Below are 19,872 nucleotides of genomic sequence, written 5' to 3'. Positions count from 1 at the left end.
ACGGCAGCCCACCAGGCTCCCCTGTCCCTGGGATTCTCAAGGCAAGAACACTAGAGTGGGTTGTCATTTCCTTCTCCAATGCATGAAAGTGAAAAGTGAAAGTGAAGTCGCTCAGTCATGTCCGACTCTTAGCAACCCCATGGACTATAGCCCACCAGGCTCCTCTGTCCATCAGATTCTCCAGGCAAGAATACTGGAGTGGGTTGCCATTTCCTTCTCCAGGGGATCTTCCCTACCCAGGGATCAAACCCGAGTCTCCTGCATTGCAGGCAGGTTCTTTACCTCTTTACCGACTGAGCTAGAGGAAAAGCCCTGCCTGCTCCCAAAAGCCCACCCCAGGTTCCTGCTGTTCCAGGGGCCAACAGAGCAGGGACTGGGGTCACTGGCTCCATAACCCACTTAAGTGTGACCATACTTCCCGCTTAGGACCATCTGTTCTGCATGCCCCTGGCCACTGCTTCACCCTCCAGCCTTCAGCCAGGGTGGGGAAGGGGTGTGTCCCGTCGTGGGAGGGGCCGAGTCTTAAACAGGCTTTCCACCGCCTTCTTACATCTGCTTTTCTTCCTGAGGCTGCAAGCTGATGACAGGAGAAAGCCGAAGAAGAAAGGTTGGAAGCACAATAAGGGCCACAGATAAAAGCAAACCTCCTAGGGGTCGGAGCGGGGCGAGGTCCTTGATCAGTCTTAGGGCCGTTTGGTCCCCGGCAGCAGCAGGACAGAGGATGACAGGAAGGACCGGGTGTCTGTGTACAGGGCTGCCCCGTTAACCACAGGCTGAAGGAGGAGGGGTCACCAAGAAGGACATGGAGTGGGGGGAGGCCCTGATGGAGGAGTCCCGTGGCAGGGCTCTGTCTGCATTCACTGTTTGTGAGTTTTAAAGTTCTTTTCCATATTTTCCAATTGTGTAGTGAAGGTAGTCAATTTAATGTGGGGAGAGGGGCGCAGACGAGTTTGACAGCAAATAATCATTCTCAGTATCAAGAAGAATAAAAGACTAGAGTGAATAAAACGTCACCAAACGTTCGTGATCATGATTCCTTAATTCCTTTTAAGGAATTTTTGGAATTAAAAGGAATTTAAGGAATTCCTTTCGCCTGGAAAATCCCATGGACGGAGGAGCCTGGTAGGCTGCAGTCCATGGGGTCGCTAGAGTCGGACATGACTGAGTGACTTCACTTTCACTTTTCACTTTCATGCATTGGAGAAGGAAATGGCAACCCACTCCAGTGTTCTTGCCTGGAGAATGCCAGGGACGGGGAAGCCTGGTGGGCTGCCGTCTATGGGGTCGCACAGAGTCAGACACTACTGAAGTGACTTAGCAGCAGTAGCAGCAGCAGCGCGTTCAATGGCAGTCTCCAGCCCGGAGGGGAACAAAGTGCCTGTGGAACAAAGCGGGTCAGGGGCCCAGCAGGGTCTGAGCGCAAGCGCACAGAGATGGGGAAAGGCCCATCTGCAGCTGCTGCACAGCACTAAGTTCTCGGAAGACGTGCAAATGGAAAACTGCCTTCTTCCTGGACCACCGTCCCCTGGGAAACATCCGGGGCAGATGAGCTCCGTTCTGGCTCGTCAGCCCCCTGGATCCCACAGGAAGACGTAGGCGGCTTCACCAGAGATAGACATATCTGTTCCAACTAGCTCAGAGCTCCTAACGGCTCCCTCCCTACCCACAGAAGAGGGACAGGTGCCCTATGAAAAGCCTGCGCCTTGCCTTAGCCAAGCCTCAGGGGAGCCCCCAAATAAACCACAGTCCCTGGAGCCACCGTCCTGCCGGGGTGCTGGCGTCCTCAGCGCCCACACTGAGCCCACAGGCTGTGCACACGCGGACAGGGAGGTGCCTGGCCAGCTCGCCCCACCCAAGCGTGCTGCTGTGTCCAGAACTGGTGGCTGGGTCTGAACCCACGTTTCCTGCATGCCGGGGTAGATATGTGGGCAACAGCAAAGTCCAGGGGAGAGAGGCCCGCCACACACAGGGTGCTGTTTATATGCCTGAGTTCCACAAGCCTTTCCTTGGAGATTTCTGTGAAAATTAGATCCAGATTTGCACAATTACAAAGTTGGTCCCATGCCAGCAGGGATATGGATGTCCTCTAAGAACCAGGTATTATAACAGCTTTAGTCTGAAACAATTCAACACACAGAGGAAACAAGACCACCCAGCTCCCTGCTCCCATGCTCAGCAGCACAGCTCTCAAGGACAGAGATGTGTCTGCCCCACCCTCCTCCCCGGCCAAGCCCCTTCACGCTCTCGGCTCCCTTAGGCCTGGAGCCCTTCCCCCTCCACCACCCACAGGGCGGGCTCTGACGCCTCCTCCAAGGCTCTGCTCAGATGCTCCTTCCCAGGGCTATACTGACCACCCATCAGTGCCTCCAGACCCCAGTTCTTTCTTCTCTGTTCATCCCCAGCAAGCGTCACCACCCGGCACACTTCTTACTCGTGTGTTTTATAGGCCCCACGAGAATGTAATAAAGAAGGCTGTGATTCCAGAAGCATGCCCAGCCCATCACAAGCATTCTGTCAATATTTGCTGAACAAATGCATCAAGGTCTTTGCTCAAGCAATCTGTAACCTAAGAACTTTTCTCCTCAAATGTTGCTCATCTGGTTACCCACCAGCCCAAAGCCCCCGTGTGCACGTGCTCTCTGACTCCTTGCCCGTGTCTCACGTCTCCCGAGGGGGCTGCTGGCGACAGGCCCCGGAAGGTCACAGTGACCCTCTAGCGCTCTCTGATCCGGATCGGGTGAGCTCAGGACCACTCGGAGCTGTGGTGAAGGTCACCGGAAAAGGCAGATAACAAGTTTGGAGCCCACATTCTGTCATCAAGGCAGCTCCCAGTTATCCTGCCATCACTGGATATGAGTGGATGTGAGCTCATGAGGTCAGAGGCTTCACCTCAGAGCCCCATCTCACCACCGACAAGCACAGTGACCAGTGATGTTGCCTCCCAAGCCTTGGAAAGTGAACAGAAGGACAGCACCACCCCACAGGGCAGGGCAAGGGGCTCGGAGGAGCAGGGGGCACAGAGCAGCCGCCAGCGTGACCACAGCAGCCTTCCCAGAAAGGCCACTGAAAACTTTTAGAAAAATGAAGGCATCTTAAGGATATATCTAAAAGGAATCCTTTCAAGGTAGTTTTGCAAAACTGGAGTCACAGCCACAAAGAGGTGTCCTTGGGGCCTGGACGTGACACCACGACAGCCACAGTGCACACTGGTCACTGCTGGAACCTGGGACGAAGGCGCTGTCTGCTTGGCCCAGGCTAACAACTGGTTCTCAGGCCCCTGCTGGACAGTGTAGTCAGGGTGACTCTGAAGAAGGTTTTTAGGAAAGGAGGAAACTACCTCTTTTTACATACTGGTTCTCCAGAAACCAGAGGGAAATGAAACACCACTGACAGGGCACTGCGCCTGACCTGTGATGGGGCCCTCGTGTGACTTGAGGCCAGGCCACAAGGAGAGTCAGCAAGACACATGGCTTCGTATGTAAGCAAGACTTCACAACTCAACTGATGTGGAAAGAATCACTCAGTTTAAAGACATACCTCTCCAAAGGCATCACAAGAAGCGCTACTTACATGGAACCATGTGAGGAGCTTCCCTCTGTAGGCAGCCCTGTAAACAGGTTAAAAAAATTATTATAACTGGAAATCATGGTAGAAAATAACCCAAAGAATGCTCCATCATCTTAGATATCAAATTTTATCAAACTAAATAAATGTTTTAAAAGAATGTAGCCATGAGTCAGTTATTTAGAAGGCCAAAGATAGTCTCCAGGAAAAAGAATTCCGTGAAAGATGGTTGGATTCTAAACTGAGTCTGGAACTTGAAAGACACCAGTAACCACTCAGAGCGTGGTCTCCCCTGAACCCTAGCCCACAGTCCTAACCCTGGTGGAAGTCTGGGTGGCACTGACTCCTACAGCCCTTGAGGTCTGTGGCGAGCAGCAAGGAGAAGAGCACAGTGAGGTGCAGACAGGACCCCCCACCGCAACCCCCACCCACATGGTTTCAGCTCCAAGTTGAAGAACGCTGTGCCTTGGAGCAGGACCTTGGAGCCCAGCCTGTGCAGACTCCCCGGCAGGTAAACAGCTCTGTCCAGGCCTCCTCTAGGAGCCCTGGGACATTGATCCAGGGAGGACTGAAGGCCAGGGGAACTCAGGAGACATCCACTTCTGGCATGACAGCAAGGAGGAACCAGGTGGACTCTCCAGCCTCAAACAATGAAGAAACAGAAGACATGAAACAAAGGTGCTCAGCGGTGGGACAACAGGCAGCACAGAACAAGGAGCCTGAGGGGGAAACACATGGGATGCATGCTGGCTGCGCAGATGACAGTAGGGAAGGTTTCACGGCCATGGCGCCAGAAGGGGGACCCAGGCAGAGTCAGGGGAGTCTTGAGGTGAGGAAACAGCTGAGGCTCAAGGAGGCGATGGCAGCGAGAACCAGCAGGGTGGAAGACCAGAAAGGAGAGAGCTAAGACGTGCCCTGGAGACCAGTGGGGGTGCGCCTGACTTTTCGCCAGGACACCAGTCAACCCGTGTGACTGAGGCCAGGGAATGCGCGACAGCAAGAAGCAGGACAAAGTGTCGCCATCACTGGCGCAGCCTCAGGAGTGGACCTCACTCCCACCAACTGGACCAGGGAACCTACGACACGGGGACCACTGGGCCGGGCACTCGGGAAGCACGGACAACTAGGTGCTGCCTGCTGCTGCTGCTGCTGCTGCTGCTGCTGCTGCTGCTGCTGCTGCTGCTAAGTCGCTTCAGTCGTGTCTGTGCGATCCCATAGATGGGGGCTAAACTTTCCAAGCAATGAGTCCATTTCAAGAGGAAAATCTAAAGTAATTAAAAGAATGCATAACCCAACAACATACAATCATGATGTCTTTTGTTCATTTAAAAAATACCAGGGATGCAAAGAAGCATGAGAATATATCTCATATGGAGGATAGTTGATCAATAAGAAAAGGAACCAGAAATTACCCAGGAAATAATTAGCACATGCAGTCCCTGAAACAGCTACTATAAACACATTGTACATGTTCAAGAAGATAGAGGAAAGCATAGCGTGTAGGAGAGACATGAAAAGCATTTTTTAAAAGACCCAAATTAAACACATAGAGATGAAATATACGTCTGAAATGAAAAATACACTAGATGGCATTAACATCACATTAGACACTAGGAAAGGAAAGATTAGTCAGTGAGCAGACAAAACAATCTGTGAAGACAGAAATGATCTAAAATGAAACACAGGGAAAGATTCCCTCTTCCCTAAAAACACAGAAATATTTGTGTAATTGAACACTTGGGGCGGGGGTGGAGAACAGGATGGAACAAAATGTATTTAAAGATATAATGGCTTTTTTTTCAAAAATTGATGAACATTATGAATCCATAAATTCAAGGTCAACAATCCCCAAGCAGAAGACAACATGAAGGGAATAAAATCAAGGTTCAAGGTATATTGTAATTGACTTACCCAAAGAGAAAATCTTCAAAGTAACCAGAGGGAAAAAAAAAACGTATGTTCAGAGGAACACAGACATGGTGGACAAGGACTTCCCAGAAACAATGCAAGCCAGAAGTCAATGAAATAACATCTCAAAGTAATGAAGGAAAAAGCTGCCAACTTGAAAAACTATTAATAGTGAAAATAACTTTCAAATACAAAAGCAAAATGAAGATTTTTTTCCCAATAAACAAAAGCTAAAATAATTCATCACCAACACTTCTGGACTACAAGTAATATTAAAGTAAGTCCATCATACAAAAGAGAAATTATATCAGAAGAAAATCTAGATCTACAAAAAGAAATGCAAAGCCCTGGGAACAAAATTCATGAATAAATATAAGAGGCTTTCTTCTTAATTTATAAGATTGTTTTAAAAGATAATGGAATATATAAAGCAAAAATAATGACAATGTATTGTGTGGTTTAGAGCAGCGTAGAAGTAAAAGTATCATGACGCAGTAACATAAAGGTCAGGAGAAGTGAGAAGGAAGTATACTGCTGTTGGGTTTTATACTATAAGTGAACTAGTATATCATTTGAAGACAGACAGTGATAAGTTAAGGATATACACAATGAACCCCAAAGAAACTAAAATGAAGTAGTGATATAGCTAATAAGCTAGTAAAGATGATACAATTCATAATAAATAGTACTTGACACAAAATGAGTCAAAAAAAGAGAACAAAAGGACCTAATAGCACATGGGACCAATAGAAAACCAACGGCAAAATTATAAATTTAAGTTCAATCATATCAATAGTCATATAAAGTATGTGCTAAGTCATTTCAGCCATGTCCAATTCTTTGTGACCCTATGGACTGTAGCCCACCAGGCTCCTCTGTCAATGGGATTCTCCCGGCAAGAATACTGGAGGGGGTTGCCGTGACCTCCTCCAGGGGATCTTCCTGACCCAAGGATCGAACCTGCATCTCTTATATCTCCTGCACTGGCAGGCGGGTTCCTTACCACTAGCGCTACCTGGGAAGTCCCTTGTTATGTATAAATGGTCTAAAACAACCTAGTTAAAATACAGAAATTTTTAAGATTAGATTAAAAAAAACAGGACCTCACTACGATATTTATAAGAAACCCACTTTAAAAATAAATATACAAATAGATTAAAATAAAAGGGATGGAAAAAGATGTACCGCTCTAATCCTAATCAAAAGGAAGTTGGAATGGCTATATTAACATCAGAAAAATGAGGCTTCAGTGCAAAGAATATTGTCAGAAGTAAAAAAAAAAAAAAAGGCATTACATAATAATAAAGGGATCAAAACAATTAGACAGAAGATTAGTAAGAGATATAGGAACAACAACACTATCAAACAACACTATCGCCCAGCATCACATAACTGGCATTTATAGAGCACTCTATGCAATAACAAACCAATATACATCCAAGTGTTGGGGAGGACCTAGAGAAACAACCACCTTCATATATCACTGGTGAGAATGTAAAATTGTGCAGCCTATATGGAAAACAGTTTACCAGTTCTTCAAAAAGTAAAACAGAATTATCATATGACTTGGCCATTCTATTCTTAGGTATATATCCAAAAGAACTAAAAGAGAGAATCAAACAGACACTTGTTCAAAGCATCATTATTCACAATAGTCAAAATGTCCATCAACAAATGAATAAACTAATATTGATATGTCCAAACAATGGAATATTCTGTGGCCATAAAAAGCAGTGAAGTGCTGATACATGCTACAACTCAGATGAACTTTGAAAACATTATGCTCAATCACAGAGGTCACATACTGTATAATTCCATTTATAGGAAATACAATAGGTATTGTATTGAATAGGTAAATCCATAGAGATAGAAAGAGAATTAGCAGTTTCCAGGTTATGGGGAACAAGGAATATGGAGAGTAATTACTTAATGGGGATGTGATATTCCTCTGGGGTGGTGGAAAAGTCTGACTCTGAGAAGCCTAAGATTGGATGGTGGCTGTTCAACACCGCTGAACTCACTGAACTGCACACTTTCTAATGATCAATTATGCATGACACGAATTTCACTTCAGTAACAAGAAAATAAATATAATAAGGGAATGTGAGAAACTATTGCATGCCAATAAATGTAACAGCTTAAATGGAATTCTTAGAAAAATAAAGCTATCAAAACTCACTCAAGAAAAATCAGATAACTCTATAAGTATTCAAGGTAAAAATCTTCCTACCAATAAAAGAGCCAATCCAGATGGCTTCAATGGAAGAAATACTCAAGGAAGAAATAATAGCCGTTTCTTACTAACTTGTCCTGAAGACGGAAGGTAAGGAACCACTCGACAAACCCTTCTGTTGGGCAAGAGTTAACTTGATATCAAAACCAAAAAAAAAAAAAAAAGACACTATAAGTAAACCAGTATTCCTCGTATATATAGATGCAAAACTCTTACATTTAACATATGTAATCATACAATATAAAAAATATATCATAAGAAAGTGGATTTCCATCTAGAAAAGCAACTGATTCTATACAAAACACACACACACACACAGAAACCAATGTACAGGCAACCTCATTTTATTGCACTTCATTTTACTGTGCTTCAGATATTGGTTTGGTTCTGTTTTTTCTTAACAAATTGAAAGTTTGTGCAACCCTGCGTTGAGTAAGTCTATCGGCGGCATTTTTTCTGGTAGTGTTTGCTCACTTCATGTGTCGGTGTCGCATTCTGGTAATTCAGGCAATATTTCAAACCCTCCACCAAGACAAAGATTACCACTTGCTAAAGGCTCAGATGATGATTAGCATTTTTGAGCAATAAAATATTTTCAAATTAAGGTGCACATTGTTTTCTAGACATGATGCTATTGCACACATAATAGACTAGAGCACACTGTAAACATTAAGTAAGCTGAAGCTCCAGTATTTTGGTCATCTGATGCGAACAGCTCACTCATTGGAAAAGTCCCTGATGCTGGGAAAGATTGAGGGCAGAAGGAAAAGGGGACATCAGAGGATGAGATGGCTGGATGGCATCACTGATGCAATGGACATGAACTTGGGCAAACTTCGGGAGATGGTGAGAGACAGGGAGGCCTGGCATGCTGCAGTCCATGGGGTCACAAAGAGTCAGACATGACTAGGCAACTGAACAACAACAACATACTGTAAACAACATATATACACAGGGAAACAAAAAAATTCATGCAACTCTTTATTTCAATATTTACTTTATTGCTCTGGTCTGAAATCAAACTCACAGTATCTCAGAGGTATGCCTGAAATTGTTTATGGACCATATAAACAGAAAAAAAGAAAAACTATACATGACTTCAAAGATGCAGACAGAAAAAGCATTTGACAAAATTCAATACCACTCATGAAAAAAAATCCTCAGCAAATTTGGAATAAGAGCACTTTATGAACCTGATAAAGGACCTCCAGTAAAAACCTACACATAACATCACACATATGGGTAAAAGACTGAACTCTTTCCTCTAAGATCAAGGACAAAGCAAGTATGTCCCCTCTCAACACTTCTATCCCACAGGATGTCAACTGCACCAAACTCATCTATCAATTCAACGTGATTTCAATCAAAGTGAAAGCAGGCTAAACAGGCAGATAAGGTCATCTGGTATTCCCATCTCTTAAAGCAGTTTGTTGTGATCCACACAGTCAAAGGCTTTAGCATAGTCAATGAAGCAGAAGTATATGTTTTTCTGGAATTCCCTTGCTTTCTCTATGATCAAACAATTTGATCTCTGGGTCCTCTACCTTTTCTAAATCCAGTTTGTACATCTGGAAATTCTCAGTTCATGTACTGTTGAAGCCTCACTTGGTGAATTTTGAGCATTACTTGGCTAGTGTGTGAGATGAGTGCAATTGTGTGGCAGTTTGAACATTCTTTGGCATTGCCCTTCTTTGGGACTGGAATGAAAACTGACCTTTTCCAGCCCTATGGATATAAAATTAATTCAAAATATATCATAGACTTAGATATAATAGCCACAATATAAAGCTAAGAAAAGCCAAAGGAAAGAATAAGAGAAATAAGAATAAAAACAGATCTCCAGTTTTACAAAGAATTCATGAGTATGATGCAAAAAACATGATGTCTTTTATAAAAAGAAAAAAACTGATCAGTGGGATGTCATGAAAATGTCAAACCTTTGATTTTCAAAATACACATAAAAATGAGAAGTCAAGCTACAAACTAGGAGAAAATATTTGCAAAACATGTACTCCATCAGGTACTGTACCAAGAATATACAAAGAACTCTCAAACTCAATAAGAAAACAACCCAATTTTTTAAATGGGCAAAATATTTGATCTATTCCTTCACCAGAGAAAGTATGTGGATGGCAAATAAGGAGACAGAAAGATGGGCTGGTGAGAAAAGAGGAAAGCACACCAGCCAGACCAGCCAGAACGCAGCACGGGAGCAGAGAATGCGTGCAGGTCACATGGAGACACTCTTCCAAATCCTGAACGCCAAAGTGAAAGAAGTGGAACAGAGACCAGCCTCCCAGAGGGAGACAGTGCACCAGGGACAGGCAGCCCAGCGTGGATCAAGTGCTCCCAGCAGCTTGCGAAACACAGGACGGGGAAGCACGGGGCCCTGTGGAGGTGCGTAGGGTGGGCACACAGCAGGGGCCTGGGTCAAGAGCACTGCATTCAGGCAGCTCTGGCCACACTTTCCCCCCCAGGAGGACTACACTGCCCCAAGTGAGCCCACCCGGTCTATAGCCACAAAGACTCTTTCTCCACTGATGATGACTCTGGTAATGCTGGTGGTTTCACAGTGGGATGCTCTTGGAACTGCAGATCCTAGGAATCTGCTCATGGTTCCCATTTTTGCTAAATGGGAACTCACACCAAGAGAGATCTCAATAAAGGAAGAAGAGCAAATGCACTGCTTTTGCCCAAAACTAAATCAGCCGTAGCAAAGATATGACTTCTAGTGGACTGAATTCTCCCAGTTTGGGGGATGAGTGTCTCCTTAACTCACCCCCTCCAACAGAGCACATTCAGAACCCTGCAGCGCCAACATGAAGACAGGGTAACTAGAGTTTAAAAGAGCTTCTAGGGGGAGGACGGGCAAGGATGACTCAGCACCATTTCTATCATAGAATCCACCAGTGCAATTACTGTGTCCAAGTAATTACACTCCTGGTGATGGTCTCAGCAGAAAAGAGGAGGCGGCAGGGGGTTGAACTTCTTTACTCCTCCACCTCAAAAAATAGCATCTCGAGGCCAATGCATGCTGGTGACATGATCACCAAGGAACCAGAAGCCAAGACCCCAAAAGGCCCTCACCTGACCTCTAGCCCAGCATTGTCCTGCATGCCATGCCAGGCACACTCCCTTGCCTGGGAGAGCATGTTTTCACCTTGTCCACATACCATTGATTGCAAATTTCCTCTGCTAAGAAGGTCAGTGTTATGCTCACAGCACCCATGCACGTCCCGAGATAATTTTTGTTTTATTTTTCTATTTACGATAGATCACACTCAATGTACATAAATATAGATGTGCACAACCACATTTCAGTCTTTTTAAGTTATCTTGATGGACTTCACTCACTACCAACAAGCAAGAATTTATAAAAGGATTTTGTTTCACTCTCAGCACATGGACTTATTAAATTAAAATTTTAAACTGCAATTTTTACTATCTCATTTTTTTGAGTGGGTCACTCTCACTACCAGAATCAGACCCAAGAAATCTGCTTGGCCTCTCACCAAGGTATTGAAGTTGCCTAAAACACATCCACTAGACTTTCTAGACAACTCCCCAGATATAAGCACTTCAATCAGAAGTGGTAGAAAGTTCGTTCTGCAGGCCCCTACCCTGGACCTCCCGGGAGAGCACATGCCAGGCAACAGCAAGTCCTGGTGGGGACAGAAGCCGTATGCTCAGCCCTGCTCTTTACAACAATGACTGCAGATCCTTGCAGGACACATGCTTGCTCTCTGTGTAGAAAACTTAGGAAGTGCAGAAAAGCACAAGAAATACATTGGGTTGGCCAAAAGTTTCGTTCAGGTTTTTCCATAATATCCTGAATGAACATTTGGCCAACCCAACATTTAAAAGCATCTCCAATTTCCAAACAAAAGCAATGACAGCAGTAGAGGGTATTTTCTTCTGGTAGTTTCTCACTGTAACATTCATGTATTTTTAAATGAGGCAGAATATATATGCTTTCAGAACAATATAATACATGTGTCTGTAATAGTTGCAGAAAATGTTCACAACAGCTTGTTTTAGCTTTTAAACTGTTTATTGAGGGGCTTCCTAGTGGCTCGGCAATAAGAATCCTCTTGTTAGTGCAGGAGACGTGGGTTCAGTCCCTGCATCTGGAAGATCCCCTGGAGAAGGAAATGGCAACTCACTCCAGCAGTCTTGCCTGTGAAATCCCATGGACATAGGATCCTGGCACACTGCAGTTCATGGGGTCACAAAAGAGTTGGACATGACTGAGTGACTAAACAACAGCTGTTTATTGAAATTCAAAGAAATATGTCTATGAAAATCAAACATCTATTATTTGAAATTACTTGTGCTGCTTTTATGCCTAGAACAATGCTTCTGTATATCAAAGGTCAGGCTAATTTTCACATAATTCTTCTCTAATTTAAAAAAAAAAAAGGACTTCCCTGGCGGTCCAATGTCCCCAGTGCAGGGGATATGGGTTGGATCCCTGGCTGGGGAACTAAGATCCCATATGCCATGGGGAAACTAAGCCTCATGCCACAACTAGAGAGCCTGCACACTGCAATGAAGACCTAGCACAGCCAAAAACAAAAGGATTATATATATATAGTTTCTCCTATGAGTATAAAACCAATGTATGTTCACTTCAGAAAATGCAGAAATGTACGAAAACAGGTTTTAGCAATGATCCCAGTTCTCAGAAACAGACAATATAACCCTTTGGTTGTACCTCCTTGAGGCCTTTAAAATATGCACACACACACACATACACCTTTATTTTTTGTCAAATATGCTGTTTTTACCTGTGTTTTGACTTCATATTCTGGGCTCATTTTTCCATGTTATGAATCATTCCTATAAACACTAATTGCTGCCTAATAGTCCATTGTGTGTATAAGTCCAATAACTGATTTACTAAATCATCTATTATTGGGCATTTGGGGTGCTTCCAATTTGTTATTTATGTAAATTAATGATGTAATAAACATCCTCTGTACATAAATGTAATGCTTATCTGACTGTTGAAGATAAGTTCTTAAGAGTAGAATTTTAAGACAAGTGCCTGATGTTTTTAAAGCTTGTGATACACAAGGACAAAGAGCTCTCCAGAAACTTGTCTCCCTTCAGTCACTTTCTGAGACACAAAACAGTGATGTCTCAGAGTCTGATCTCTGTGATTCCTTGCCAAAACTCCTTTGTATAAACCTTCTCAACATATATGCCAGCAAGAGGGTCAGAGAATGAGGTGCATGCATTCGTCCACTAATACGGAGGCCTGACACCTTTTCATGGTTGTTGGTATCTGTGCTCCTTTCGTAAACCACCTGCTCAATAATCACCAGCAAAGCAACTAGATGAGAGTTGATGAAATTCGTGAGGATTATAAAAAGGACACATAACTAATTTATGGCCAAAGATTCAACAAGTTTAAGTAAATCTACTGTAGAAAATAGGAAAATCATGTTTTTAATATTAGAATTAAACATTTTTAATAAGCTAGTAATAAGTGAAGTGAACTGGGATGGAATCAATGGGAACTGAGGGCTACCACAAACACCCATGCGCAGCTCCAGAGTCAAGATTTTAGCCTCTAACACTACTTTCCCAAAAGGAAAAAACATCCTTTGCTGTTTCTTTTTGTTTCTATGACTGAGCCAGGAGGTAGCATAGAGCCTGAAATTGACAGTGACTCAAGAAAAAAAAAATACAAAATCTGAATAGAGATAGACATAGATGATATAGTATATAGAAATATATCTATCTCATCTATAGAGGTAGATATAGATAATAACTATCTCTGAATAAAGATAGATATAGATGATATGCTAGACTACAGATACACTACACTGCACACTGTAGTGTATACTATATACTATATCATCTCTATCTATAGAGAGATGACATACAGACATTTCAATGGAAGAATCTAGAAGAGAGACATTTATAGCAATGCAAATTTACCCCAAGAAGCAAGAAAAATCTGAAATAAACAACCTAATCTTATACCTAAAGGAAGTAGAAAAAGAACACATGTAATTCAAAGCTGTTAGAAGGAAAGAAATAATAAAGCTTGGGGCAGACATAAATGAAGTAGAGACTAAAAAAAAAAAACCAGAAAAGATGAAGGATAAATGAAACTAAGAGCTGGTGCTTTGAAAAGGTAAACATAATTGATAAACCTTTAGACAGACTCATCAAGGAAAAGAAAAGAGAAGAGCCCAAACATGTAAGATCAGAAATGAAACTAGAGAAGTTACATACAACTAACACCACCAAAATAAAAAAGATCACAGGAGACTGCTATGGTAAACTAAGTGCCAATAAAATGGAAAACCTAGAAGAAATGGACAAATTCCTAGAAATGTATGATCTCCCAAGGCTGAACCAAGAAAAAATAAAAATTATGAACAGATCAATTACCAGTAACGAAACTGAATCAGTAATTTAGAAACTCTCAACAAAAAACGTCTTGGCTAGTCAGCTTCGCAGGTGAGTTTACCAAACATTTAGAGAAGAGTTAACACCTATCCTTCTCAACTGATTCCAAAAAAACTGCAAAGGGAGGAACACTTCCAAACTCATTCAGTGAGGCCATTATCACCCTGACACCAAAACCAGAAAAAGATATCACCAAAAAAAGAAAATCACAGGCCAATATCACTGATGAATACAGATAAAAAATCCTCAACAAAATACTAGCAAACCAAATTCAACAATGCATTAAATGGATCATACACCACGATCAAGTGGTATGATACACCCCAGGGATAGACAGGTTAATATCCACAGCCAATTAATGTGATACAACACATTACTAAATTGAAGAATAAGAATCACATGATCATCTCAATAGATGCAGGAAAAGCTTTTGACAGATCTCAATATCCAATTATGATAAAAGCTCTCTACAAAGTACAGAGCTCAAAACAATAAAAGTCCTATATGACAAACCCACAACTAACATCATATTCAACAATGAAAAGCTGAAACATTTCCTCTAAGATTAGGAACAAGACAAGATTCCCATTCTCACCACTTTTATTCCACATAGCACTGGAAGTCATAGCCACAGTCAGACAAGAAAAAGAAATCAAAGGAATCTGAATTGGAATGCTGTGTGCCGAAGAACTGATGCTTTTGAACTGTGCTTTGGCATTAGTTTGAACATAGTTTGTACATGCTTTGGCATTGCCCTTCTTTGGGATTAGAATAAAAACTGACCTTTTCCAATCCTGTGGCCACTGCTGAGTTTTCCAAATTTGCTCACATATTGAGTGCAGCACTTTCACAGCATCATCTTTTAGGATTTGAAATAGTGCAGTTGGAATTCCATCACTTCCACTAGGTTTGTTGGTAGTGATGCTTCCTAAGGCCCACTTGACTTTGCATTCCAGGATGTCTGGCTCTAGGTGAGTGAACACACCATTGTGGTTATCTGGATCATGAAGATCTTTTTGGTATAGTTCTTCTGTGCATTCTTGCCACCTCTTCTTAATATCTTCTGCTTCTGTTAGGTCCATACCATTTCTGTCCTTTATCGAGCCCACTTTGCATGAAATGTTCCCTTGGTATCTCTAATTTTCTTGAAGAGATCTAGTCTTTGAAAGATCTAGTCTTTCCCATTCTATCGTTTTCCTCTATTTCTTTGCACTGATCACTGAGGAAGGCTTTCTTATCTCTTCTTGCTATTCTTTGGAAGTCTGCATTCAAGTTGGTATATCTTTCCTTTTCTCTTTTGACTTTTGCTTCTCTTCTTTTCTCACCTATTTGTAAGCCCTCCTCAGACAACCATTTTCCCTTTTTGCATTTTTTTTTCTTGTGGATGGTCTTGATGGTCCTGTGCAATGTCACAAACCGCCATCCACAGTTCTTCAGGCACTCTATCAGATCTCATCCCTTGAATCTATTTGTCGTTCATTATACAATCATAAGGGATTTGATTTAGGTCAGAATGGTCTAGTGATTTTCCCTACTTTCTTCAATTTAAGTCTGAATTTGGCAATAAGGAGTTCATGATCTGAGCGACAGTCAGCTCCTGGTCTTGTTTTTACTGACTGTATAGAGCTTCTCCATCTTTGACTGCAAAGACTATAATCAATTTGACAGCAATAACCAGCAATATAATCAATCTGACCAACCTAGACAGCATATTGAAAAGCAGAGACAATACTTTACTGACAAAGGTCCATATAGTCAAATGATGGTTTTTCCAATAGTCATGTATGGATGTGAGAGTTGGACTGTAAAGAAAGCTGAGCACCAAAGATTTGATGCTTTTGAACTGTGGTGCTGGAGAAGACTCTCGAGAGCCCCTTGGACAGAAAAGAGATCAAACCAGTCAATCATAAAGGCAATCAGTCCTGAATATTCATTGGAAGGACTGATGTTGAAGCTGAAGCTTCAATACTTTGGCCACCTGATGTGAAGAGCTGACTCATTGAAAAAGACCCTAACGCTGGGAAAGTTTGAAGGCAGGAGGATAAGGGGATGACCGAGGATGAGATGGTTGGAAGGCATCACTGACTCAACAGACATGAGTCTGAGCAAGCTCCAGGAGTTGATAATGGACAGGGAGGCCTGGCATGCTGCAGCACATGGGGTTGCAAAGAGTTGGACACGACTGAGCAACTGAACTGAACTGAACCATATGATTCAACAATTCCACTTCTGGGCACTATCTAAAGAAAACAAAACCACTAATTAGAAAAGATATATGCATTCCGTGTTCACTACAGTATTACTTACAACAGACAAGATATGGAAGAAGCCTAAGTATACACCAATAGATGAATGGATAAAGAAGATGTCGTATATAAATACAAAGGAAGGGAGTTCCCTGGTGGTCCAGTGGCTAAGACTCAATGTTCCCAATGCAGGGATCCAGGTTCAATCCCTGGTTGGGGAATTAGACCCCACATGCCACAATTAAAGATTCTACATGTCCTGTTGAAGATTGAAGATCCTATGTGCTGCAACTAAGACCTGGCACAGCCAAATAAATAAAAATAAATATATATTTGAAAATAACATATATTTTTAAAATAAATAAATGGAATATTATTTGTGACAGCACTGACAGACCTGGAGAGAATTAAGTAAAAAACATCAGACATAAAAAGACAAATATAGTATGATTTCATTTATATGTAGAATCTCAAAAAACAAAATGATTAAACATACAGAAACAAAATCATAGATATAGAGGACAAATGGGTGGTTGCCAGAAGGGAGGAAGGAAAGGGAAGAAGAGAAACAGGTGAGAAAGATTAAGCAGAACAAACTTCCAGTTGCAAAATAAATGAATCACAGATGCAAAACGTACAGTGTGCAGAGAATAGTCAATACTTATGTATATATTTGTATGGTAACATATCATAACTAGAGTTACGGTGATCATTTTGAAATATAGAATCACTGTGTTGTGTCACAGAAACTAACATGGTACTGGAGGACAATTATATTTCAAAAACAAACAAAAGCAGAGAAAAAGAAATCAGATTTGTGATTACCAGAGGCAGGGGTTTGGGAGGGAGAGCTGTATGATGGGAGTCAAAAGATACGAACTTCGAATTATGAGATAAATAAGTACGAGGGGTACAATGTACAACATAACACTGATGTAGGTTATATGTGAAAGTTGTTAAAAGATTAAATCCTAAAAGTTTTAATCACAAGGAAAACAATTTTTTTTTTCAATTTTGTATCTATATGACATGATGGATGCTCACTAAACATACTGTGATAATCATTTCATGATTAAGTCAAATCATTATGCTGGATACCTTAACTTGCACAGAGCTGTATGTAAATTTTGTCCGAATAAAACTGGAAGAAAAATAACCCAAAAGATGTAATAAAATAAAAAATACAAAAATTGCAAATCACACACAAAAAAATAAATTGGACTTGATCAAAACTGAAAAGTGTTGTGCCTCAAAGGAAACTGTAAATAAAGAAAGGGAGAATACAAGCTACAAAATGGGAGAAAACTTCTATAAATCTGATAGGTATCCAGAATACATAAAGAATTACAATTCAGCAACAAAAAAGACAACTCAATTAAACAATGGGCAAAACATTTGAATATACTTTTCCCCAGAGAATCTATATAAATGGCCAATAAGCAAGTGAGAAGATTTGAAACATCATTAGTCATTAGGTGTATATATGTGCTCAGTCACTCAGTCATTTCTGACTCTTTGTGACCCCATGGACTGTAACCCACCAGGCTCCTCTGTCCCTGGGATGTTTTCAGGCAAGAATACTGGAGTAGGTTGCTGTTTTCCTCCTTCAGAGGATCTTCCTGACCCAGGGATTGGACCTGTGTCTTCTGTGTCTCCTGCACTGCAGGCAGATTCTCTTACTGCTGAGCCATCAGGGAAACCACAGTCATCAGGCTAATGAAAATCAAAACTCACAATGACAGACTATGTCACACCCACCAGAATGGCTATAATCAAAAAGACTGACAATAACAAGTGTTAGTGAGGATATTCAGAAATTAGAACCCTCATATAATATTGGTGGGAAATATTTTTCCTGCCATTTTGGAAAACACTCTGGCAGTCTGTCAAAAAGTTAAAAATATTGTTGCCCCATGACTCAGCAATTTCACTCCTATATACTTAAGAGAATGAAAAATACACATTCATACAAAAACCTGTACATCAAGTTCATAACAGCATTAATCACAATAGCTAAAAAACAGAACAACCCAACGATCCGTTAAAAGATGAAAGGATAAACAAAATGCTATGTTCGTAGGATGGAATATAATTCAGCCACAAAAAGGAATAAAGTACTAATACATGCTACAACATAGGCGAACCTTGAAAACATTATGTTGAGTGAAGAAGTCCACGTACCACATTCTATATGATTCCATTTATACAAAACGTCCAGAATGGGTAAATCCACAGAGATAGAGAGTAGATTAATGGTGGGAAGGGACTGGAGAAGGGGAGAATGGGAGGTGACTGCCAATGGGTATGAGCTATCTTTCTGGGTTGCAGAAAATGTTCTGGAATTAGATGGTGATAGCTCTGTAAATATGCCAAAAATCGCTCAATGATAAACTCTAATCAGGCAAATTTTACAGCATGTGAAATTTATATCTCAAATCAAAAAATAAACATAGTAGATATCTACGTACTTACAATGAAGAATAAAGAGTTGTCAACATTTTGCTTTATTTGCTTCAGATCTCTATTTAAAATGCTTTCAGATGCCACTGAAGCCCTACACCCTACTGATAACCTCTCCTTCTCTGTAGGAAAATAATGACATAATCTAAACACATCACTCACATTCAGGTGTTTATACCTCTACTGGCTGTGTAAATATGCAAAAGCAAAGACACCATACAGCACCCATACTTTCATAACTTGATTTTTCACAGTTAGCATTGTACTGAGATTTATGCATCTTGATATGCAGAGATCTAATTCATTCTTTTTAACGTAGAAAAATTTTTGACAGTGTGAAGAAAACAAATGTTTGGATCCATTTATTGAGGATAGTTGGGTAGTTTCCAGGGTCTTGTTACTATAAACACTGTAGGACCATGTCCTCAGGTACTCATGGGACCTTCTAGAACAAATGCTGAAAATGGCATTGGTGGGTCCTACCAGGTACACATTGTTAACTTCACTGATGTAACCAAATCAGCCTCCAAAGTGGTTATACCAACCTGTACTCTTAACAGCAGGGGGTAAGAGTTCCCATTTACCCACACCTCACCGATACTTATTAACTGGCATCACGCTTATCAGTCTGAGGAGTAGAAGTGATCTCTCACTGTTTTCATTCACATTTTATAGATTAATTGAAAAATCATATAATTTTCATACATTTATAACCTTTATGATTTCCTCATTTGGGATTTTTTTTATAGCCTTTATCCACTGTAAGCTTATTCTTTCTAGATCTTTGATGTCAATCCTTTTCAAGTTATATGACTTTCAAATGTATCTGCCTGTCTGTAGTCTGTCTTTTAATTCTATAAATATCTTCTGGCACACAGATGACTTTTCTACTTCATATAGACAAATAAACCAGTCTTTTTCCTTACAGTTGGAGCCTGGTTTAAGAAATTCATCTTCGACCAGATGTCAAAGACAGTCTTCTGTCTTCTGTAAATTTCAGTTTTGCTTTTCACACTCAGGATTTGATTCCATCTAGAA

General features: G+C 41.4%; 1 protein-coding gene across 6 annotated transcripts in view; it reads right to left on the bottom strand.

Annotated features, from left to right (window-relative positions):
• Positions 1 to 19,872, bottom strand: part of PCBP3 (poly(rC) binding protein 3) — a 204,967-nt gene that overhangs the window by 145,908 nt on the left and 39,187 nt on the right. For all 6 annotated transcript variants that reach the window (XR_008200138.1, XR_008200139.1, XM_052648625.1 and 3 more), the window contains exon 2: positions 3,571 to 3,607. Coding sequence is in view for 4 of the 6 variants with exons in the window: in XM_052648625.1 (XP_052504585.1) it covers positions 3,571 to 3,607 (37 nt within the window). In the remaining 2 variants the exon portion in view is untranslated. The remainder of the gene's footprint in view (positions 1 to 3,570; positions 3,608 to 19,872) is intronic.

The sequence above is a fragment of the Budorcas taxicolor genome, chromosome 1 (assembly GCF_023091745.1).
Source record: "Budorcas taxicolor isolate Tak-1 chromosome 1, Takin1.1, whole genome shotgun sequence".
In the NCBI taxonomy this organism is placed as follows: domain Eukaryota; kingdom Metazoa; phylum Chordata; class Mammalia; order Artiodactyla; family Bovidae; genus Budorcas; species Budorcas taxicolor.
Note: the sequence above shows the minus strand (reverse complement) of the source record. Positions and strands in the feature narration are given on the sequence as shown.